Genomic DNA, 19,104 nt, shown 5'->3' with positions numbered 1-19,104 from the left:
GTCACACGCTTCACTGAATGAGCCAGCCAGGCGGCCCCAGAGTTAAGTTTTCAAAGGCACTTGTCTCCTGGCTCCTTATTTCAACTTCTTGTTATTTCACTAGAAAATGCCTTTGGGTTTGAAACATGGATTGTGTCAGATGGGTCACCAGTTCAGATGTGTTCTTATCCCCCTGCTTCCTATCGGGCGTATTGTCTTCGAAAGCACGGTTATGTAGCACATACCACGTGGAGATCTCAAGGAACCAGGGAAATATCTTAGTGTGGCTGGTATCGAGGCCTGGGTTTCCAGAGGAGAGGGCTCAGTGCTCACGGAGGTAGGAAACCCAGCCGGCCCCATTGTCTTCTGAGACCAACAAACTTTTATATAAAATAACAGTAATAACAGGTAATTATTTTGATCTCCATATTCAGATTCTCTCTCTCTTTTTAAAAAAGTTTTTTTTGTTTTGTTTTTGTTTTTTTAGTAATCTCTACCCCCAAGGTGGGACTGGAACTCACCACCCTTGAGAGTCGCTCCCTCCACCAACTGAGCCGCCCGGTGTTCCCCTCCACCGCATCTCTCTTTATTTCTATTCTATAAATATCAAAGAGATAATAATATTTATATTATATAAATATAAGAGAGAGAGAAATAATGGAAGGAAATATTCCAAAACATTCGCATCAATATGGTCTGTGGCTGCCCCGTGGTCTTATAGCAAATTGTAGATTTTGTTTTGTTTTTCCTCTGAGGAACAAGAGCCAACTTTTTCATTTGTTCATTTCTTGCATTTGAAGTAGCCCTTGATGGCATCCTTGGCCTGAGATTCTTTGCCCTCGTCCTTCACTATAACACAGCTGCAAGCCAGCCCTTTGTGGGGGGCTCTCCCCGTGTGTCCCTTCCACCGAGGCCTCCTCTCTCCCCTGTCTCTTGTTGTCATCAACCTTAATTAGGTTGATTTGGTGTTCAGCACAAAGGGCCTCCCCCAACTTGACATACACAGGCCGGTCACAGTTGGATGCAAGCGCACAAAGGTGGGCTTGGCCTTGTGGAAGGCTCTGGCAGCTTTTGTGAATTCCTGGGGCTAGGGCCATCCTGGACCAGGGCAGTCTTCCTCACCCCCTTATAAAACAGTATTAACGTCCAAGATGCCTGCAGCTGCAGAGCCTTCCTCCAGGACAGGGCTGGAGCTGAGTCTTGAATGCACCAGAGTCCAGGCTTTGGATCTGCAAGGAGAGAGCTAGCTCTTTATTATACTTTCCTGTGTTTCCCCAAACTGTGCATAACAAGGACGATGAGCGTTGGTATTTGGAAAAACAGTTATGAAAACGGTAAGTTATTATTTTTCAAGACTTTATTCATTGACTTGAGAGAGGGAGAGCAAGCAAGAGAGAGCGCATGATGTGGGGGGAAAGGCAGGCTTCCCACCGAGCAGGGAGCCCGGGATCATGACCTGAGGCAGACGCTTCACCTACAGAGCCACCCAGGTGCCCCGTAAGTTGTTATTATTATTATTATTATTATTTGCAGAGTTTCAACATGTTTCATTTTATCAATAAAAAGATTAATAATAAAAATAAACTTACTAGCTACTGTGTCTTTAATTTTTCGCAGAAATTTAAAGAACTTTCTAGATTAACCTTAGGCTATAACCCTTTTATTTGCATGATTTTTTTTTCTAGTCTTTTATAGTTGTCCATCATCCTGGTACCCAAAATATGAGAAAACGTTTACATCCGTTTTCTAATTTAACGTACACAAGAATGTTAATACGCCGTATCATGGCTATCTTGAAAATATATTCTGAAATCAGTCACTTCGCTACACCTCCTGTCACGACCGGAGTCCAAGCAGTTGTAAACTCTTATAACCCTGTAGGCATCTCCGGCTAAAACTGGCTCAACTCCCTTGAGTCCTAATCTCCTCAGTGCCTGAAGGCGCTTTTCTTGTTTTTTGTTTTTTTCATTTAAATTGCATTACACCAAAATTCTGCTCAAAAGATTTTTTTTTAACCAGTAGGAATTTTTATTTAAAATGCAGTTTATTAAGCACTATCTAGGGGCTCCATCACCTAGTCTATTTTTAGTTACCTACCATCTTTTTATTTACCTGGTCTATTTTTTTTTAATTTTTAATTTTTTAAATTTTTTTAATTTTTAATTTTTTTTTTACCTGGTCTATTTTTATTTAGCATTTAAAATGTGCTGGCCTGGAGCTAGGCACAGGGGGGTAGGGAGATTCATAGGGAAATGTGTAACTGTTTCATTGAGTGCCTGTTATTTTGGTACATCTTTTAACTTATTTATTTTATTTTTTTAGATTTTATTTATTTATTTGACAGAGAGAGCACATGAGTGAGTTGGAGGAGGGACAGGGAGAGGGAGAAGCAGATTTCTCACTGAGCAGGGAGCCCAACCCTGGGCTCGATCCCAGAACCCCGAGATAAGGACCTGCGCCAAAGGCAGATGCTTAACTCACTGACCCACCCAGGTGCCCTACGAGGTACATTTTTTTTTCCACAGTAATCTCTACACGCAACAAAGGGCTGGAACCCACCACCCCAATATCAAGAGTCACAGGCCATACCGACTGAGCCAGCCGGGCACCTAAAAGGTACATTTTTGATGCTTACTCATTTCATCCTCCAACAATCCTGGGAGATCGGTTTTTACTACTGCTAGATACAGATGACCACACCCAAAGACCGTGTGCCATGGCTGAAACTAGTCAGTAAGTTAGTGGAAATTCTGGGCCAGGAAAGCAGGCCCACCTAGTTCAAAGCTTGTGCTAATTATATGCCATTTTTCTCCCATAGTATATACACTCATACAGTATGATTCCTGGCCTTTTAGGCCTTACAGTCTAGTTGATGATGAGATAAACACACACAATACCCAGCAGCCACTGGTTACAGACACTCAGCACCGAAGTCCTTGTGCAGCCCAGCGGGAAGGTCCACTTCGTGAGTGTTTGGGGAGGTTGCTCTGGGATGCGGTGAATTCGGCTTTCCCTGACCCCGGCCTGGCCTCGGAAGTGTTTAGGCTTTGACCGTGGCTGTCCCAGATCATCCAATTGCAAATGGAGGTTCTATTCCAGTCTGCCTTTAACTCTACAGGCGGGGCTTCTCCAGCCTGAATGCACATACCAATCACCTGGGGATCTTATTAAAATGCAGATGCTGAAGGAGGCGGGGTGGGGGTGGGGGCTGGGAGCCTGCATTTCTTTCTTTTCCCCCCCTTTTTTTTTTTTTCAAATAGCAGGACTTTTTTGTTTTGTTTCTGCAAGACTTTTTAAAATTTTATTTACTTATTTTTAAAGTAAGCTCGATGCCCAATGTGGGGCTTGAACTCAAGACCCCTAGATCAAGGTCACATGTTCTACGGGACTGAGCCAGCCAGGTGCTCCTGGGAGTCTGCATTTCTAGGAAGTTCCCAGGTGATGCTGGTAATGCTAGCTTGAGGGTTGGGGAGCGAACACTAAATGGAGTTAAACGGACTAACCCAGACCCAGACCACCATCCTGTCTCTGAGCCCCAGGCGGAGTGCTGAGCTGCTCTTGTCTCCCCACGGGCCAGAGGAAGAGCCCCCAACCCTGAGCAGCAGAGGGAGGGGCCTCCCTTCTCTGAGCCTCATCTCAGTGAAAGCGCAAGGGGTCGTCCAGGCTCGAGTTGGGGCTGGAAAGGCAGCCCTGTCCCAGCAGAGATGCCCAGCCTCCCCTTGGCCCACACGTGGACCAGGCCGGCTTCTCCAGCCCCTCCGCAGCAGGCTGCCATGGCCACCAGGCCACACACAAGGGCAAGGAGGCCGCCTCCTCCCTGGGGCCCTCCCTGGTGCATCAGGGGCGGCACCTTTTGGGCCGCTTCAGCTCTGTGCCCGGTGCCTGGCGGGGCTGCTGGTCTCTGCCTTGACATCTTCAGCCCCCGCCTGGGTGGGGGTGGTCGCATCCCGGACCCGCCTGACCGCAGGGCACGGGCCCTGGCGACTCTCTGAGGCCCCTTTTCGCAACGTGACCCAATTTTCCCGAGGGTCCCCCGAGCCCTGGGCGACAGGCAGGCGGCCTTGCTGGGACCCCAGGGGAAGCTGAGGCTGGGGGGCCAGGGTCCAGGAGGCGGCTAGGCAAGAGGGTGCCGCCAGAACAGAGGGGCACCGTCTAGCTTGCTTCTCCTGATGCAGAACGGATCGTAATTATAATACTTGGAATGGGTGGGAGGCCTGCCTTCCAGAAGCTCCAAGCCCAATAAGAGTACTTGAGCTTCTCAGTCAGTCTCTCACACACAGAGGCACGCACACACACTTTAAAGAGCAGGCCAAAAAGTGTTATAAATAAAATTCTAGAACATGAGTGGGAGGAATAAACAGGAAAATTTCACTGTAAAAGATGAAAATGCACTAACTTCTTGAGGGATGGCATTGCTCAGCCAACCCACAACTGTGCTATTAACCAGAACCCAGGGGGCGCCTGGGTGGCTCAGTCGTAGGCGTCTGCCTTGGGCTCAGGTCATGATCCCAGGCCCACATCCAACACCCTGCGGGGAGCCCACTTCTCCCTCTGCCTGCCGCTCCCCCTGCTTGTTGTCTCCCTCTGTCTGTGTGTCAAATAGATAAATGAAATCTTAAAAAAAAAAAAAAAAAGGGAACCCAGGCTGTGCATGCTGTTGCTCTGCTCGGATTCTTTCCTTTCCTTGTCAGTATGTGCTAGAGACCACGTAAACCCTGTTGGTTCTCAGGGTAAGGCTAGCAGGAAGAGAAAGACGGCCTTTATGGGGACAGTGTACCGCCATGGCTCACACTTACGTTGCCAAGCATTCTTTTGGTCCAACTGGACAGGGATCTGAGCTGCCAACCACACAGGTGTGGCTCTATGCTCTTCCCTCTTTCTACTCTTCCCCAAGCTGACTGTCCCCCACTCCCCCCCCCCACCGCCCATCTCCCAATTCTCATCCTCTAGACCTTTGTGCAAGGCATGCTGTTTATCTAACAGGCCCACCTAGCCCTTTGAGATCTTCGGTGTGGCTATCTCCCCTCGCCTGGACCCACCCCCAGAAGGCCCAGTGACCTCACCCCTCCTCCGATCATGAGGACCCCCAGCTATCTGGAGCCAACACGCCCTGCCTGCCTTGTGAATTAGTGGTGTGGTCCCTGCCGACAGTGGATGCTTCTGGATTACAGTCCAGCCCTGTGGCTTATTCCCTGTTCATAATTATGTACTTGACACGTGACCTTTTCCAGAACTTTAAAAAGCAGAGTTGTCCAGGAGGCAGTCCTTGTTTTGATGACTTTAATTGGAGAAGCGTAATTCACTAGATGGCTGTGTAGATGGTTCATAACTCCTGTGACCTTTCTCCATCAGCTCATTCGCCTCTTGGTCCCCCCCCCCATTTTTGGTTTAGTGTTTGTGATGGGTTAATAATTCATATTTTGGGGGCCAAGGAGTATTCTCCAGAATAATATTCATAGTTCTAGAACTACTTTCGATTCTTCTACAAACTCAAGAGACGCACACACAGAGGTTGCTAGGAAGGAAAAAGGCTTTTGCATTGGCCTCCACAAATTAGAAATAAAAGAGCCCTAGAGAAAAGATTGGTTCTGAACAGCTCAGAAGAACTCTTAGAGAATCTGCTAAATAATATTTTTGTCTGCTGTTTGTAAATGTGACTCGCTTTGAAACCATCTGTCATGCAGTCCTTTGCAGAGAGCTGAGAAGTATTTAAATCTGTGAAAATGAGTATATTTTTGTATATACCAAAGCAGGATTTTAATGGGTCCCTGCTGCATGCTGTCCAGTGCATTCTTTGAAACATGATTTTACCCAATTGTCAAGTAACATTGAAAATGGAATTCAAAGAAGGGATGTGGCAGTGAATGGAGAGGGTGTGGTGCGGGTTGTAGCTGTGTTTCTGCACAGAGGAGCCGAGAGGCTGCAAGGCAGGTGGGGGAACAGGGTTTCTTCATGAGTCAAGGGGCCGGGTTGGAGTTTTTGCTGCTTTTCCTCCTGCTTGGGGAAGCGGCCCTTCCCCAGGTTGGGCGGGGGGGCGGTGAGGGGGGTGGGGAGGGAAGTGGGGCGGGACACTATGGCCAGCTGCTCCTCATTTCCTAGTGAAGTTCTAGCTTTGTGCAGCCGGCTTTGGGCATTACTGGCAATTCAGTGCCCCCACCTTTAATGACATCGCTGTTTTCACTGTTGCCCTTGGTCCCTGTGGCTAATACCCCAACCGAGCAGAACCCAAGACGCCTAAATGACTGGCAGTGGCTGCAGCTGTTGCAGCAAAAAATTGGAACATCATTGAAAAGGCTTCCTCATGTCGAATGGAGAAAGTAGGCTCAAAGGAAAACTCTCTCCAAACAACTGTGAGGCGAATCACTAGTGTTTCACAGGTGCTGTTGTGGGTCATGAGTTCTCTCTCGGGGGCTATGTCTTGTCTGCCCACTAAAATTGTAAGTTGCAGGGTGCCCAGCTGGCTCAGTCAGTAGAGCACACGGCACTTGATCCTGGGGTCATGAGTTCAAGTCCCACATTGGGCGGGTACTGTTTACTTGATAAAAAAATTTTTTTTAGATAAAATTGTAAGTTTCTTGAGGGCCAGGATCTTGTCTAGGGCAAAATCAAGTATCAGAGCTGGAAGGAACTCCAGAACCCCAGTCGCACAGGTGAGAAAATTGGAGTCAAGAATAGTAGCAAAGTTAGGACTCAGTCGGAGGACTCCGGTTCACAGCCCAATGACTTCTTACTGTGCCATTCTCCAAGTTCTGCCAAAGACAGCCTACTCCACCACTGCCATACCAAAGGCAACAGGATAGAACCTTCTCTTAACAATACCCAGCCATGGGGCACCTGGGTGGCTCAGTTGGTTAAGTGTCTGATTCTTGGATTCGGCTTCGGTGATGATCTCAGGGTCATGAGACTGATCCTTGCATCAGGCTCCACATTCAACATGGAGTCTGCTTGAGATTCTCTCTCCCTTCCCCTCTCCCTCTGCCCCTCCTGCTTGTGTGAGCACAAGCTGTCTCTCTCTAAAATAAGTAAATAAATCTCTTAAAAAATAGTAGGTTAGGGCACCTGGGTGGCTCAGTGGGTTAAAGCCTCTGCCTTCGGCTCAGGTCATGATCTCAGGGTCCTGGGATCAAGCCCCACATCGGGCTCTCTGCTCAGCAGGGAGCCTGCTTCCTCCTCTCTCTCTCCGCCTGCCTCTCTGCCTACTTGTGATCTGTCTGTCAAATAAATAAATAAATAAAAATCTTTAAAAAAAATAGTGGGTTAATACCCAGAAGAATCGGAAATCAGAAGATGAATGGATTAACAGATTATAGTATATAAACACACACTGAATAGCCTTGTAGCTAATGATTTATGCATCTCCTTGGTTATTTCCTTAGGATAAATTCCTGGGTATGCAAAAAATGGAAACACAAATATCCACCAAGCAATAAATGGATAAATAAAATGTGTGTATCCATATGAGAGAATACTATTCCGCCATAAAAAGGAATGAAGTATTGATGCCTGCTACAACAGGAATGAACCCTAAAGGCATTGTGCAAAGTAAAATGAGCCACACAGGGACCAATACTGTAGGATTCCACTGCATGAAATGTCCAGAACAGACAAATTTATAGAGACCTGAAGTAGGTTAGAGGTTGGAAGGGGCTGCTGTGGGGCAGGGTGTGGGGGTAGGGGGGAGTGACTGCCTAATGAGGATGGAGTTTCTCTTTGTGGTGATACATATTTTTGCACGTTAATAGAGGTGGTAGTTTTAAAACCTTGAATGCTTTTATTCATAGTACCTAAAATATCAACTAAAACCAGCAATTTTTCAAGATCATACCATTTGTATACATTTATTAAAGATAAATTAAAATGAATCCAACCTCTAAAGGAAATAAAGTCAGGAGTATAGAAATTAGATTTGATTATTTAAAATCAGAAATGGAACTTCTGAAAATTAGTTTTCTTTACTTTTTTTTTCTTTTTAAAAGATTTTATTTATTTATTTGACAGACAGAGATCACAAGTAGGCAGAGAAGCAGGCAGGCTCCCCGCTGAGCAGACAGTCCGATGCGGGGCTTGATCCCAAGACTCTGGGATCATGACCTGAGCCAAAGGCAGAGGCTTTAACCCACTGAGCCACCCAGGCGCCCCTGACTTTTTTAAAAGTAGGCTCCACATCTAGCACAGACCTCCCCAGTGGGGGGTTTGAACTCACCACCCTGAGATCAAGACTTGAGCTGAAGTCAAGAGTTGGAGGTTTGACTGACTGAACCCTCCAGGTGCCGGAACTTTTCTTTTTTAATGTAAGGTCTGCACCCAATATGGGGCTTGAACTCATGACCCTGAGATCAAGAGTCACATGTTCCACCAACTGAGCCAGCCAGGCACTGCTACAAGTTTCTCTTGATAAATTTTTCTTTTTAAGCTGCCTCCTTCCCTTGACCCTGAGAAGTCAAGGGGAAGAAAGTCAGGGTTCTCTTAGAGGTGGTGGAAGTGAGCAGGCATAAGCCCCTTCCTGGGTTCTGCCCGCTTTTGCCATTCCCCACCCTCCCGCCCCTGGCCCACGGAACCCTGTATGCTGGAATACGGCACTGGGTACTCTGAGAATTAAGACCATGACGGTTTGAATTATCCAAAGTCAGGCTGGGTAGCAGAAGTGTATATACATGAGCATGAGCAGGGAGGGACATGGGAAAACCCAACCCCCACCCCCATGCTGTGTGTGCAGCCTGGATTCAGCTAGATGCTCAGAAAGTCTGTGCAGGTTCCTAGTTTCCTCGCTCATTTGAATTCATTATTGTTATAGCAACAGTGCTGTAGACATCACCCATCAGTGGTTAGAAAATGACAAATGTCAAACTATGTCTGACCCTGACTCTCTTCAGCTCTTTTTATCTGTGGTATCTCTTTGGAATAAAAATGCCTACTCCCTGCTGGGTCTTCTTAAAAATGCACATTGTCTCTTCACATAAAGGCAGGGATGGTGGTGCTATGGAAAAAGAAGAAGAAAAAGAAGAGGAGGAGGAGAAGAAAAAAGAAAAGGAATGCCATCTGACTTTGCAGGTTTAAACTGCAAGTCTCACTACCTGTAGGGCTCGATTGGCATTTCATTAAGGACTTTCTTATGTCGCTTAAAACGTTCTGTCGCTTTCTAACGGAGCCTGGGTTTTGTGGCTGGGTTTTTTGATCCTCACAGCAGGGCAAGGGGGTGGGGTGGCGGGCAGAGACAAGGTTTCATGATGTTCAGGGCCGGAGTTGGGGAGGACACCCTTCAGATCCTTGGAGTCCTGTAAGGGGGGGCAGGGGTGCTGCCACCAGATCGCTTGTTTGTTTTTCCAAACAAAGTAGAAAATGAACATAAAATGCAGCTCACGCTACCACATGTAACTACGTGTCCTTTGCAATCTCGAGGCGCAACGTGCTTGAAACCTAGAAACCCTTGTTCCCTCTGAAATCCTGACTAAAAGGAACAAGGATAGAAAACACCATCACTATTGCTCCCGTTCTAGTCAGAACCTATGTTTTGCCTCTGACCGTCTTTCCCTGGCTTGAAATTTCAAATGCAAAAGGAAAGGTCAAGGTTGAGGTGGATGGACCAGACAAATGTCAAGGTCCCTTCCAGATCTCACATTTGAGTAGCCTCTGCTTGGACAGTGCTTGGCTGCCAGCCTCTCCTCTGTCCTTTTGCTCACGCAATTTTCTCATTGGCTGCTTGCGACATGAACAAGCTGTACAAACAATTTTGAAAAATGAATGTTTCAGAAGTACATTTGCGTGTACTGGTAGTTTATTGAATCAAAAGGATATGAAGAATTAATTTTCTTTCCATCAATGTTCCATTTATGTCGGATGGGCAAATTAGAGAAGAAACTCTCCCAATTACTTGAAATGCATGTTTTACCTCTAAAGCCGTAGGTCAAATCGTAGGCCACAAGCTAGAGTAATGACTATCTACGGCAATTGTTTTTGCCGTCATCAGGAAATGTACCCAGTGCAAAGTGAGTCCTTTTTTTCAGTACTTAGAAATGCCCTTTATAAATAGACTATAGATAACAGCTTAGGGATGGGGAAGACTAACCGGCTTTCCGTGCAGAGTTTGGTCTTTGTTCTCCTATGAGCGTGAGATAGGAGTCGTCGTTTTTTTACAGAAGTTACAAACTTCCTGAAACCTTTGCCCCAGTAGTAAAGTATGAGAACATATCAGTACCAGTGACATGAGAATGTCCATTTTACTCTTTGGGCCTCTGGCATCTCACCAGGAAAATGGGCACAAGAAACATCTTTCCTATAGTGAAAGGACCCTAGCAGATAAAAATAACTCAATCCCTTTGTGTTCAACAACTCGTATCATACAACGCTAACTGTGGAGACCAATACGGATATAATTCATGTGTTCTGATACAAAATTATTAGACCAAAGGGCGCCTGGGTGGTACAGCCCATTGAGTGTCTGGTTCTTGGTTTCGGCTCAGGTTGTGATCTCAGGGACATGAGATTGAGCCCCGCATCGGGCTTCACGCTAAGCGGCGAGTCTGCTTAAGTTTCTCCCTCTGCCCCTCACCACAGCCCCCCCGTTTTCTCTCTCTCTCAAATAAATATATCTTCAAAATTATTAGACTAGGGGGTGCCAGGGTGGGCTCAGTCGGTTAAGCATCTGCCTTGATTTTTTTTAAAGATTATATTTATTTATTTGACAGAGAGAGAGAGACAGCGAGAGAGGGGACACAAGCAGGGGGAGAGGGTGAGGGAGAAGCAGGGAGAGGGTGAGGGTGAGGGCTTCCTGCTGAGCAAGGAGCCCGATGCGGGCCTCAATCCTAGGACCCTGGGATCATGACCTGAGCAGAAGGCAGATGCTTAACGCCTTCGTCACCCAGGCACCCCAAGCATCTGCCTTCAGATCAGGTCATGATGCCGGAGTCCTGAGACGGAGCCCCATGTCAGGCTCCCTGCTCAGCAGGGGAGTCTGCTTCTCCATCTCCCTCTATGTGCTCACAAGTGCTCTTTCTTTTAAATAAATACATACATCTAAAAAATTATTAGACAAATATGCTATCATACTAAATAGCATTTCAATGCTGGCAGGGCTGGGTCTGAGCAAATTGTGAAGTGGATGGAATGTCTAATAACCATAAGGAGAGTATTAGCTAATATTTACTCTATTGAGCCCCAACTTTCAGGCCCCATGAGAGAAGGGATACTGTTTTATTCGTAACTGTGCTCCCAAAGCCTTAAAGAGTGTCGATCCCAATAAATACTTGTTGAGTGAAGGAATGATCGGATGGATAGCAAAAGAGGGCTGTGTATCGGTCAGGATGCTTAGTGCTTTCTGATTAAGTCCCTGTAGTTTCTACGCCATGCCTTGTGCTGAGGGCATAGAAAGCGCTAGGGGCCAAGAGGAATGCTTTTCATACGTTTTCTCTTGTAATCCTCTAGGAGGGGTAGGTGTGAGAAAAAAAACGAGGCTCAGGTAGGGTAAGTTACTTACCTAAGGACACATGGTCAGTAAATGGCAGAACCAGGACTTAACTCTCGAGGTGGGTGGGGGGTAGCCCCACTGCCTCACCTCTTTCACTGCCTTTCCCTTTGTGTCTTTTATGCATTTGTTTTCTGGTCTTCATCTGGAATCCCTGGATGAAAAAATGCTGGGCCCTCACCATGGCTGTGGCTGCTTTCAGTCCATTCTGTGCCCCCTCGCCGCCTCCCCAGATCATTGTTTCTAAGGCACCACTTCTGTCTTTTCAGTCTCTGTTTATACATCATCAGTGCTGATGGGATCAAGATAGCACTGTCATCCCAGGGTAACATGTCCCCGTTATCTGGCACCTTCTGCCGTGCTAGTCTTCCAGATGAACCTGGACTCAGCTAAAATCAGGTTTTCACTGGTCCCCACTGGCCCCCTACATCCCCACTCTTCTGCCTGGTAATTTCTCCCTGTTCTTCAGGGTCCAAAGGCAGTCCTACTCTCTCCAATCTTTTACCCATTAGCCTTGCACCGTCTTCCAAGTTTTCCTGGGTCTGTTTCGGGCTTGGGGCAGAGTGAGAAGTGACTGTAATTGAACTTGGACTCAGAGGGCCTCAATTTAAGGCTCTGAACCATTTTCCTCACCCATAAATTATGGAAAATAATACATATTTCACAGATAATACATGTGGAAGCAATTCCTAAACTCTGTAGTACTAAGCAAATATCAGTTATTATTAGGAGATTGGCTTCCCACGGAAGAGTTTTTAGGCAAGGAGTGGGAAGCTTATAAATGATGCTATCAGGCTGATTTTGTGACAGCCCCTTGGTGGGTGGATGGAGAGAAAGAGAGAGGTTAGAGGCCAGAGGCCAGAGGCCACCTGTTAGGAGGTTGGCTCTACAGTCCAGACAAGAGATAATGGAACCTGGACAGACCCTGATGGCCATGGAGTGAAAAGGAAGACTTGAAATGTCCAGGTGATTACAGAAGAAAAAGAGAGCACAGTGGGGACCATAGGCACAAACAGGAAGTAAAGTGGCTAGGTACCCGCTGCCTGTGTTTAAAGTTGTAAACACAGATGAGCTCTCTGAGGGAGAAGGAAAGGTAAGGCAGACTTCAAGTATTAGAGAAACTGAAGGGAAGTATGAAATTAGGAGCCAGGAACAGACTACACACATCAACTCTTTCCAAGTGACTGATCCTTCAATTACTGGTACTTCTGTAAATTTCCAAAGGGACCAAGAGGAGGCTGACAACCATAGAACAAGGAGTGACTTGGGATGCCCGTCCCAGGGGACAGGCATTGCCCTGTGTTACCCTCACCATTGTCTTTCTGCACGCGCACATAGGTCCCACCTCTCCAAGCAGACAGTCAGCTGTTGAAATGCCTCCGGTCTTCCAGCTTTCCAGGGCCTTCTCGGAACCCAGCTTGGTATATAGCAAGTGGTCAGCAGGTATTACTCTCTTGGCTGCTTAAAAAGGAAAGTCACAGCGTTGCGGGGTGGGGTGGGGTGGAGAGAAGGTTACTTGGTGAAATCTAGGCTGAAGAAGGGCATAGTTTATTTGGCAAACTTTCATCACTTCTTAAGTGGTCACTAACATTTAAAAATCAGGAGATTTCAAATACATTTCTAGGTCTTTTATTCCCGTGGGATACTGGCCCAGCAGGTGAACCTGTACTCTGCAGGCAATTAAAAAAGAAAACCTGAGAGAGGGCTTGCAGAGAAAACATGGACAACGCATGGTCGTGCTGGTGCTGAACTGTCTGGGAATTGATCTGGAAAGTGATGGGGTACCATGGGGGGAGGAGCAGGGCTCAGCAGCGGAGGGTTGGGGGATTGGTGTCAGAGGCTCCCTCTGATGGCTGGGGGGAAGAGGGATTGGGTAAAGGGAGAGGCTAGAGGGCTCTGGGACAACACCAATCCTAGGAAAGGAAGTCACGTTCTACTCGCCATCCCTGTGTTTGGCAACCAATCTAGCTCCCCAGCAGGCCAGGAGATGTACCCCCAGAGCCGAGAGAGTGGACCTGACTGAGCTCGTTCTTGGCTTGGAGGAGCTCAGCGGGCAGTGCATACGTTGTTCTCTGCACGCCAGTGAGCCTACCCCAGTGCCTTACCAGGAGAAATGCCTTGCCTGGGAGAAGCAGGTATACCGTAAATGTATTCTACCTAAGAGAGCCTTTGCGTGTGGGTCTGACCCAGTGCATTCGACTGTAAACGCCTTGTGGTGTGTATGTCTTCCCTCCTTCTAGGGATGGGCAGCATTTGGCACATAGTAGGTGCTCAGTGAACATTTGTCTGAAATAGGGACGCTCCTGCAGGATCTGGGTAGTTAAACTTTCAGAGCTGACCCTAAATGAGACCCATGGGATTTGGTCAGAGGCCTTAAAATTTTCAGTCTTGGTTCAGCTACTCAAGATTTCCGTGGCTGTGAATGAGCCACATAACCTTGTCGAGACCGTTTGCTCATCTATTTTTGTTTATTTTTACTTTGGATTTTATTTTATTTTAAAGGTTTTATTTATTTATTTATTTGTGAGGGAGGAAGGGAGGGGGGGGGGGAGGGAAAGAGAACAGGAGCAGTGCAGGGGAGAGGGAGAAGCAGGTTCCCAGCTGAGCAAGGAGCCCGATGCTTGATCCCAGGACCTTGGAATCATGACCTGAGCCGAAGGCAGAGGCTTAACAACTGAGCCACCCAGGCACCCCTATTTTTATTTTTTAAAAAGATTTTATTTATTATTTGGAAGTGAGAGAGAGCACAAGCAGGGGGAGAGGCAGAGGGAGAGGGAGAAGCAGACTTTCTGCCTGAGCAGGGAGCCCGATGTGGGACTTGATCCCAGGACCTTGAGATCATGGCCTGAGCCAAAGGCAGACCAGATGCTTAACTAACTGAGCCACCCAGGCACACTTGCTAATCTATTAAAACACACACACACACACACACACACACACACACACACACACACAGAAATTTTCTAATAGAGGAGTGCAGCTGAAGGCATTCTGCAAACGGTAAAGTACTATATGACCCAATGTAGCCTATCTATAAAATGGAACACCATCCAGCCACAGAAAGGAAAGAAGTCCTAATATCTGCTCTCACACGGATGAGTCTTGAAGACCTGATGCTAAAGGAAAGTAGCCAGACACAGGTCACATATAGCAAGACTCCATTTATACCAAACGTCAGAGTAGGCAAATCCATAGATCCATACAGCAGATTAGTGGTTTCCGTGGGCTAGGGGGTGGGGAGAGAGAATAGACTTTCCTTAATGGGTATGGTGTTTCCTCTTGGGATGATGAAAATATTCTGGAGCTACTTGGTGGTGATGATGGCACACCTTTGTGAGTGTGCTAAATGCCACTGAGTTGTATACTTAAAAATGGTGAAAATGGTAAAATTCACGTTTGTGTATTCTAAAGTTCCCCAAAAGTGATATAGGAGAGTTAATCACCTTGAGAAGCTGTTGGTTCTTATATTCTAAGTGCAGTATCCAATCCATTTTTTTTTTTGGCATTCAGATAACTTACAGCGTGGAGGCATCTCCACTAAGGAGCCTCTTCCTAAGAGAAAAGCTGGAGTGGGGGTGGGGGGAGGAAAGGAGGAGCAAGGGGCCATCTGAAAAGGGAAGCTGGATGGTATTTGTTTCGTAGATTGCCAGTTGTTCACCCTGTTTGTATTTAAATGAAAGGAGGCTTTGAAGTGGGAACCGCCTCTGAGCAGGGCTTGGGGTTCCTGTCTTGTGTGGTAAAGTTCAGACTTGTCCAGATCCGTTTCTAGCCAGGGGTTACTGTTTCTGGTGGAAAAGACTCAAGTTTTGGTTAATAATACATGAGCAGGAAAAACAGGAGTAAATTGGGCGGGACGGGAGTGGGGGGCAAGGAATGAGTTCCCCCTGGATTTGGGAAAAGCAGCTTTCAGATTTGGGCTCCATGGTTTTGGGGAGGATCTTTTTTCACTTACCGTCACTGGATTTCCTTTTGTTATTACCCTCGGCTGCATCTCAGATTGTATCATCTTTGGTAAAGAACATCTTTCAGTAAATGCATCAGTCAGTGAAAGTTAAAAGTGCTGGGCTAAGCCCTAGCGATAATCTGAATGGTATCAGTTTGAGAAAAAGGGGGACTAATGGCAGGAAATTCACCTGGAGGGGAGTTTGCATATTTAGAAAAACTCCTCTGCTAGTTGCAGGGTTAAATGTTCTGCCCACCCACAGAAATTGTAAGTTTCACTAATGGGTCACGGATCTGTTTACCTTGATGATCTCCAAGAGTTAATAAAATCTAGAAGAGTGTGCAGTGGGCATCCAAAACAATAGCTGACCTAAGTTTCTACAACTCCACAGAGCCAACATGTCAACGTGGTTTACAAACAGCAGTGGACGAAGTCTCAACAAACCCTATGAGGGTGATAATTGTAATGATGGTTCATATCTTCACCCTATGTAATTTTATGGGAATTGAGAGTCTAGCCAAATAATAAGTTCCAGCCCCTTTTATCTGCCCAGTTCCCAGCACACTCCCGAGGTGTCTGAGGCACTTCTCACCCTAACCTCTTAAAGCAGATTGTAACAATAACAAGGGTAATGACAAGTTCCCAATCTGCACAGTTCCCTTCATTAAAGGAGCCCTGGGAGCTTCAAAAACACTCATTAATGGAATCTGACAAAGCTGGGAAGGTGGGAAGACTCGCCCATTTCCAGTTTTCTGGTGGCTAAGTAGAGACTGGGTCCCAGAGACCTGTGAGTCTCTCTCAAGAGGCTTGAGGGCAGAAGGGGCTTGGGGTCTTGGGCTACCTTTACTCCACGTGACCTGGAAGAGTAAATCAGGGTTCTGGACCCACACCCCAGTTGCATGCTATTAGCAAGTCGCTCCCTTTCTCTGCGCCTCAGTTTCCCTACGTTTAAGACGAAGATTTGGGCCAGGTTTCCAAAGTCTCGGAGGTCATCCCTGAATGTCCCAACGCCTCTATCCTGGGGTGAGGGGGGAGGGCTGTCCCACTTCAGGGTTTGGTTAGACTTGTAGCAGAACCGGGCGTGGCAGGGGGAAGGCGGGGGAGGAGAATGCCCGCCGGGGTTCGGAACAAGTCGGTGCTCATGGAGCACCGTTGGATGGAAAGCAGATCTGAGAGGGCCAGGTGAGGGTCTAGTGCCAGCTGGGAGTCCGAAGTCCCCTGGTGCCTGCAGCGAAACAATGCGAGTCATGTCAGCGCCTTCCGCTCCTGGCCCAGGAGCTGTTAGGGGCGTCCTCGGGGCTGCGGGGCGGCTGGGAGGGCAGGTATCGAGGCGGGAGGGCTCCCCCGCCTTTGGCCCACGGTCAACGAGTCAGGTGGCCGCGCGCAGATAGCCTGTGACTCGGCCGCGGGCTTCGGAACAAGTGCCCAGGCGCGCGGTCCCCCCAGGACTTCGGCCCTTCACCCGGGAGAAGTTAGCCCTCCCGCTTCGGGTAGGGGGCGGCGGGCATCTCCCGCCTCCCGGGGGAGGGGAGGAGGAGCGGAGGGAGGAGCCCCGCGGGGCGTGTCGCGCGAGGGAGCGCCGCGCGCCCGGTGCGGCCCCCTAGGAAGTGGATTTGGCCGCTCCGGATCCCAGCCCGCTTCCAGGTTTTCTCCCGTCCCGGCCCTGCGTGCTCCCGCCCGTCTCCGGGCCCCCACCCCCCCGCCGCCCGCCGCCCGCCCCCCTCCCCCTGAGTGCCGCCCGCTGGGCCAAGTTTGCCGAGCGTCGCCGCGCACGCCGGCCAGTCAATCAGCGGCGGAGCTGAGGAGGGCACAGCCGCGCGGCCGAGGGCAGAGTGAGCCGAGCGGAGCCGAGCCGAGCCAGGAGAGCGGACCCGCGCCGGGCAACCCAGAGCCGCGCGCAGCGAGCGCCCGCCGCCGCCCACGCCCTCCGCGGCCCCGGCGGCGCCTGCCACCTTCCCCTCCTTCCCCGCGCCCCTGTCCCACTGCCGGCCGGCGTGCCCCGTCCGCCGCCCCGCGGAGCCCGGAGCCCACCGGCCCGCGCCTCCGCTCCCGTGGGCCGCGCACCGCCTCCACGCCCTCCGCCTCTTCCCCCCCGGTCGGGCGCCTGGCACCGGGGACCGTTGCCTGACGCGCGAGGCCCAGCTCCACTTTTCGCCCCGCGTCTCCTCCCGCTGCTCTCCCAACTCCTACCCCAACTCCCTCGCCCTCTCGGTCCGCTCGCGAGTCTCCGGCCCCGCGCCGCTCGGCCCGCGCTCGCCACTCTCACCGGGTTCCCAGAGGTGGGAGCGCGTCAGCCCCGGCCCGCACCATGGCCCGGTTCGGCTTGCCCGCGCTTCTCTGCGCCCTGGCCGTGCTCTGCACCGCGCTGCTGGCTGCCGAGCCCAAGTCGAAAAGTTGCTCGGAAGTGCGACGGCTTTACGTGTCCAAAGGCTTCAACAAGAACGATGCCCCCACGCACGAGATCAACGGTAGGTGGGGGTCCTCCGGAGGCGTGCGCGGAGGCAGGCACCCCGGGGAAGGGGCCGCGGAACCCCCGCGCGGCCGCAGGTAGTCTGGGGCGGCGGTGGGGGGGGGGGAGCCGTGGGCAGGCGGCAGAGAGCGCGAGAGCGAGCCCCGGGGCAGCGCGGCCGCCCGGGACTGCGAGGCGGGGTGCCCCGCCGCCGGACCTGGTGCCACCCCGCATCTGCTCCCGCCCCACCGCGCCTTCCCGGACCCGGGGAGTCCCGAGGACTCTGGCCCGCAAAGTGCGTGTCACCGGCTCCGTCGCCTGTTCCGGGTTGAACTCCTTACTGGGCTCCCCGCTTTGTTGTGCGGGTGACGAGAGGCTGGGGGGGGGTGAGGGTCGCCGGTGGGGTGTTTGTGTGTGTCTGTGTGTGTGTGGGGGGGTGGCGCAGCCTACAGCGTGCCAGCTTCCCGGGGACGCCAAACGTGGAACTCCAATGGAGGTTTCATTGATGTTCTTTTAAAAACCCTCTCCCCGCCTCTCCTCTAGCGCTGACGCGGATTAGGAGTTTTAGTAGCTACAGCGGCTTTAGAAGTCGTGTTTAAAAAGCAAACGACTCTCTACCCCTCCAAACCCTGAATTTTGGGAACTCTCCTGCTTTCCGGAAGGTGCTGGACGGGAAGGGTACTTCCACTCCCCCCCCCTTTCTTTTTTCTCACCTCATTTTCAGGGTTAATTGCACATTCAATTACAAACCTTTGAAAGGACTGACTACAGGAAACCTGAATCCAGTTTGGAGATGGTTATGCAAATGGAGAAGCCTTAGCCTGTGAAAAAGTTCACCGGATTTGGGCGCTGGGGGGTGCGTGGGGGTACTGGTGAAAGCCCTTCTCTGAGCTCCGGGCCGGGGAGGCGGCTTTTCGGCGGGCGTCCTTCGCCCCTCCCTGCAAGGCGGCTGCCGCGGGTCCCCTCCAGGTCGCGGTCTCTCATTCGCGGAGGGCAGCTGTTGCGCGCATCCCCGCGGGCCGCACTGGAGCGGGCGGCGGCGCAGGTAGCCCGTTCGCCCTGAGGGTTCGGAAAGAACCGCGGATCTAGCTGGCGGCTGGCCAGCGTAACCTAACGGAGGAGAAAGCGGTTCGAGCCCCGGGGGGGGGGCAAGCCTCCATTCCGAACCTTTCATGGAAATGAGGAGAGTGAGCCTTTGCCTAGCGGTGCTGGTCACCCGGGTGGGGCGGGCAGGGGGGCGGCAGCCAGCAAAGGAAATACTGTAATTTTAAC

At 49.9% G+C, this 19,104-nt stretch overlaps 1 protein-coding gene and 1 pseudogene across 1 annotated transcript in view; one reads left to right on the top strand and one right to left on the bottom strand.

Moving 5' to 3' along the window:
- Nucleotides 1-760: 760 nt before the first annotated feature.
- On the bottom strand, nucleotides 761-17,693 carry LOC116582364 (annotated as a pseudogene).
- GPC4 (glypican 4) overlaps nucleotides 17,118-19,104 on the top strand; it is a 106,291-nt gene continuing 104,304 nt past the window's right edge. Inside the window, exon 1 of the mRNA XM_032330368.1 lies at nucleotides 17,118-17,851. Within this exon, the coding sequence (XP_032186259.1) occupies nucleotides 17,692-17,851 (160 nt within the window). The 5' untranslated portion in view covers nucleotides 17,118-17,691. The remainder of the gene's footprint in view (nucleotides 17,852-19,104) is intronic.

The sequence above is a fragment of the Mustela erminea genome, chromosome X (genome assembly GCF_009829155.1).
Source record: "Mustela erminea isolate mMusErm1 chromosome X, mMusErm1.Pri, whole genome shotgun sequence".
NCBI classification, from domain to species: domain Eukaryota; kingdom Metazoa; phylum Chordata; class Mammalia; order Carnivora; family Mustelidae; genus Mustela; species Mustela erminea.
The sequence above is the reverse complement of the archived record's forward strand: the minus strand, read 5'-3'. Positions and strand labels throughout refer to the sequence as shown.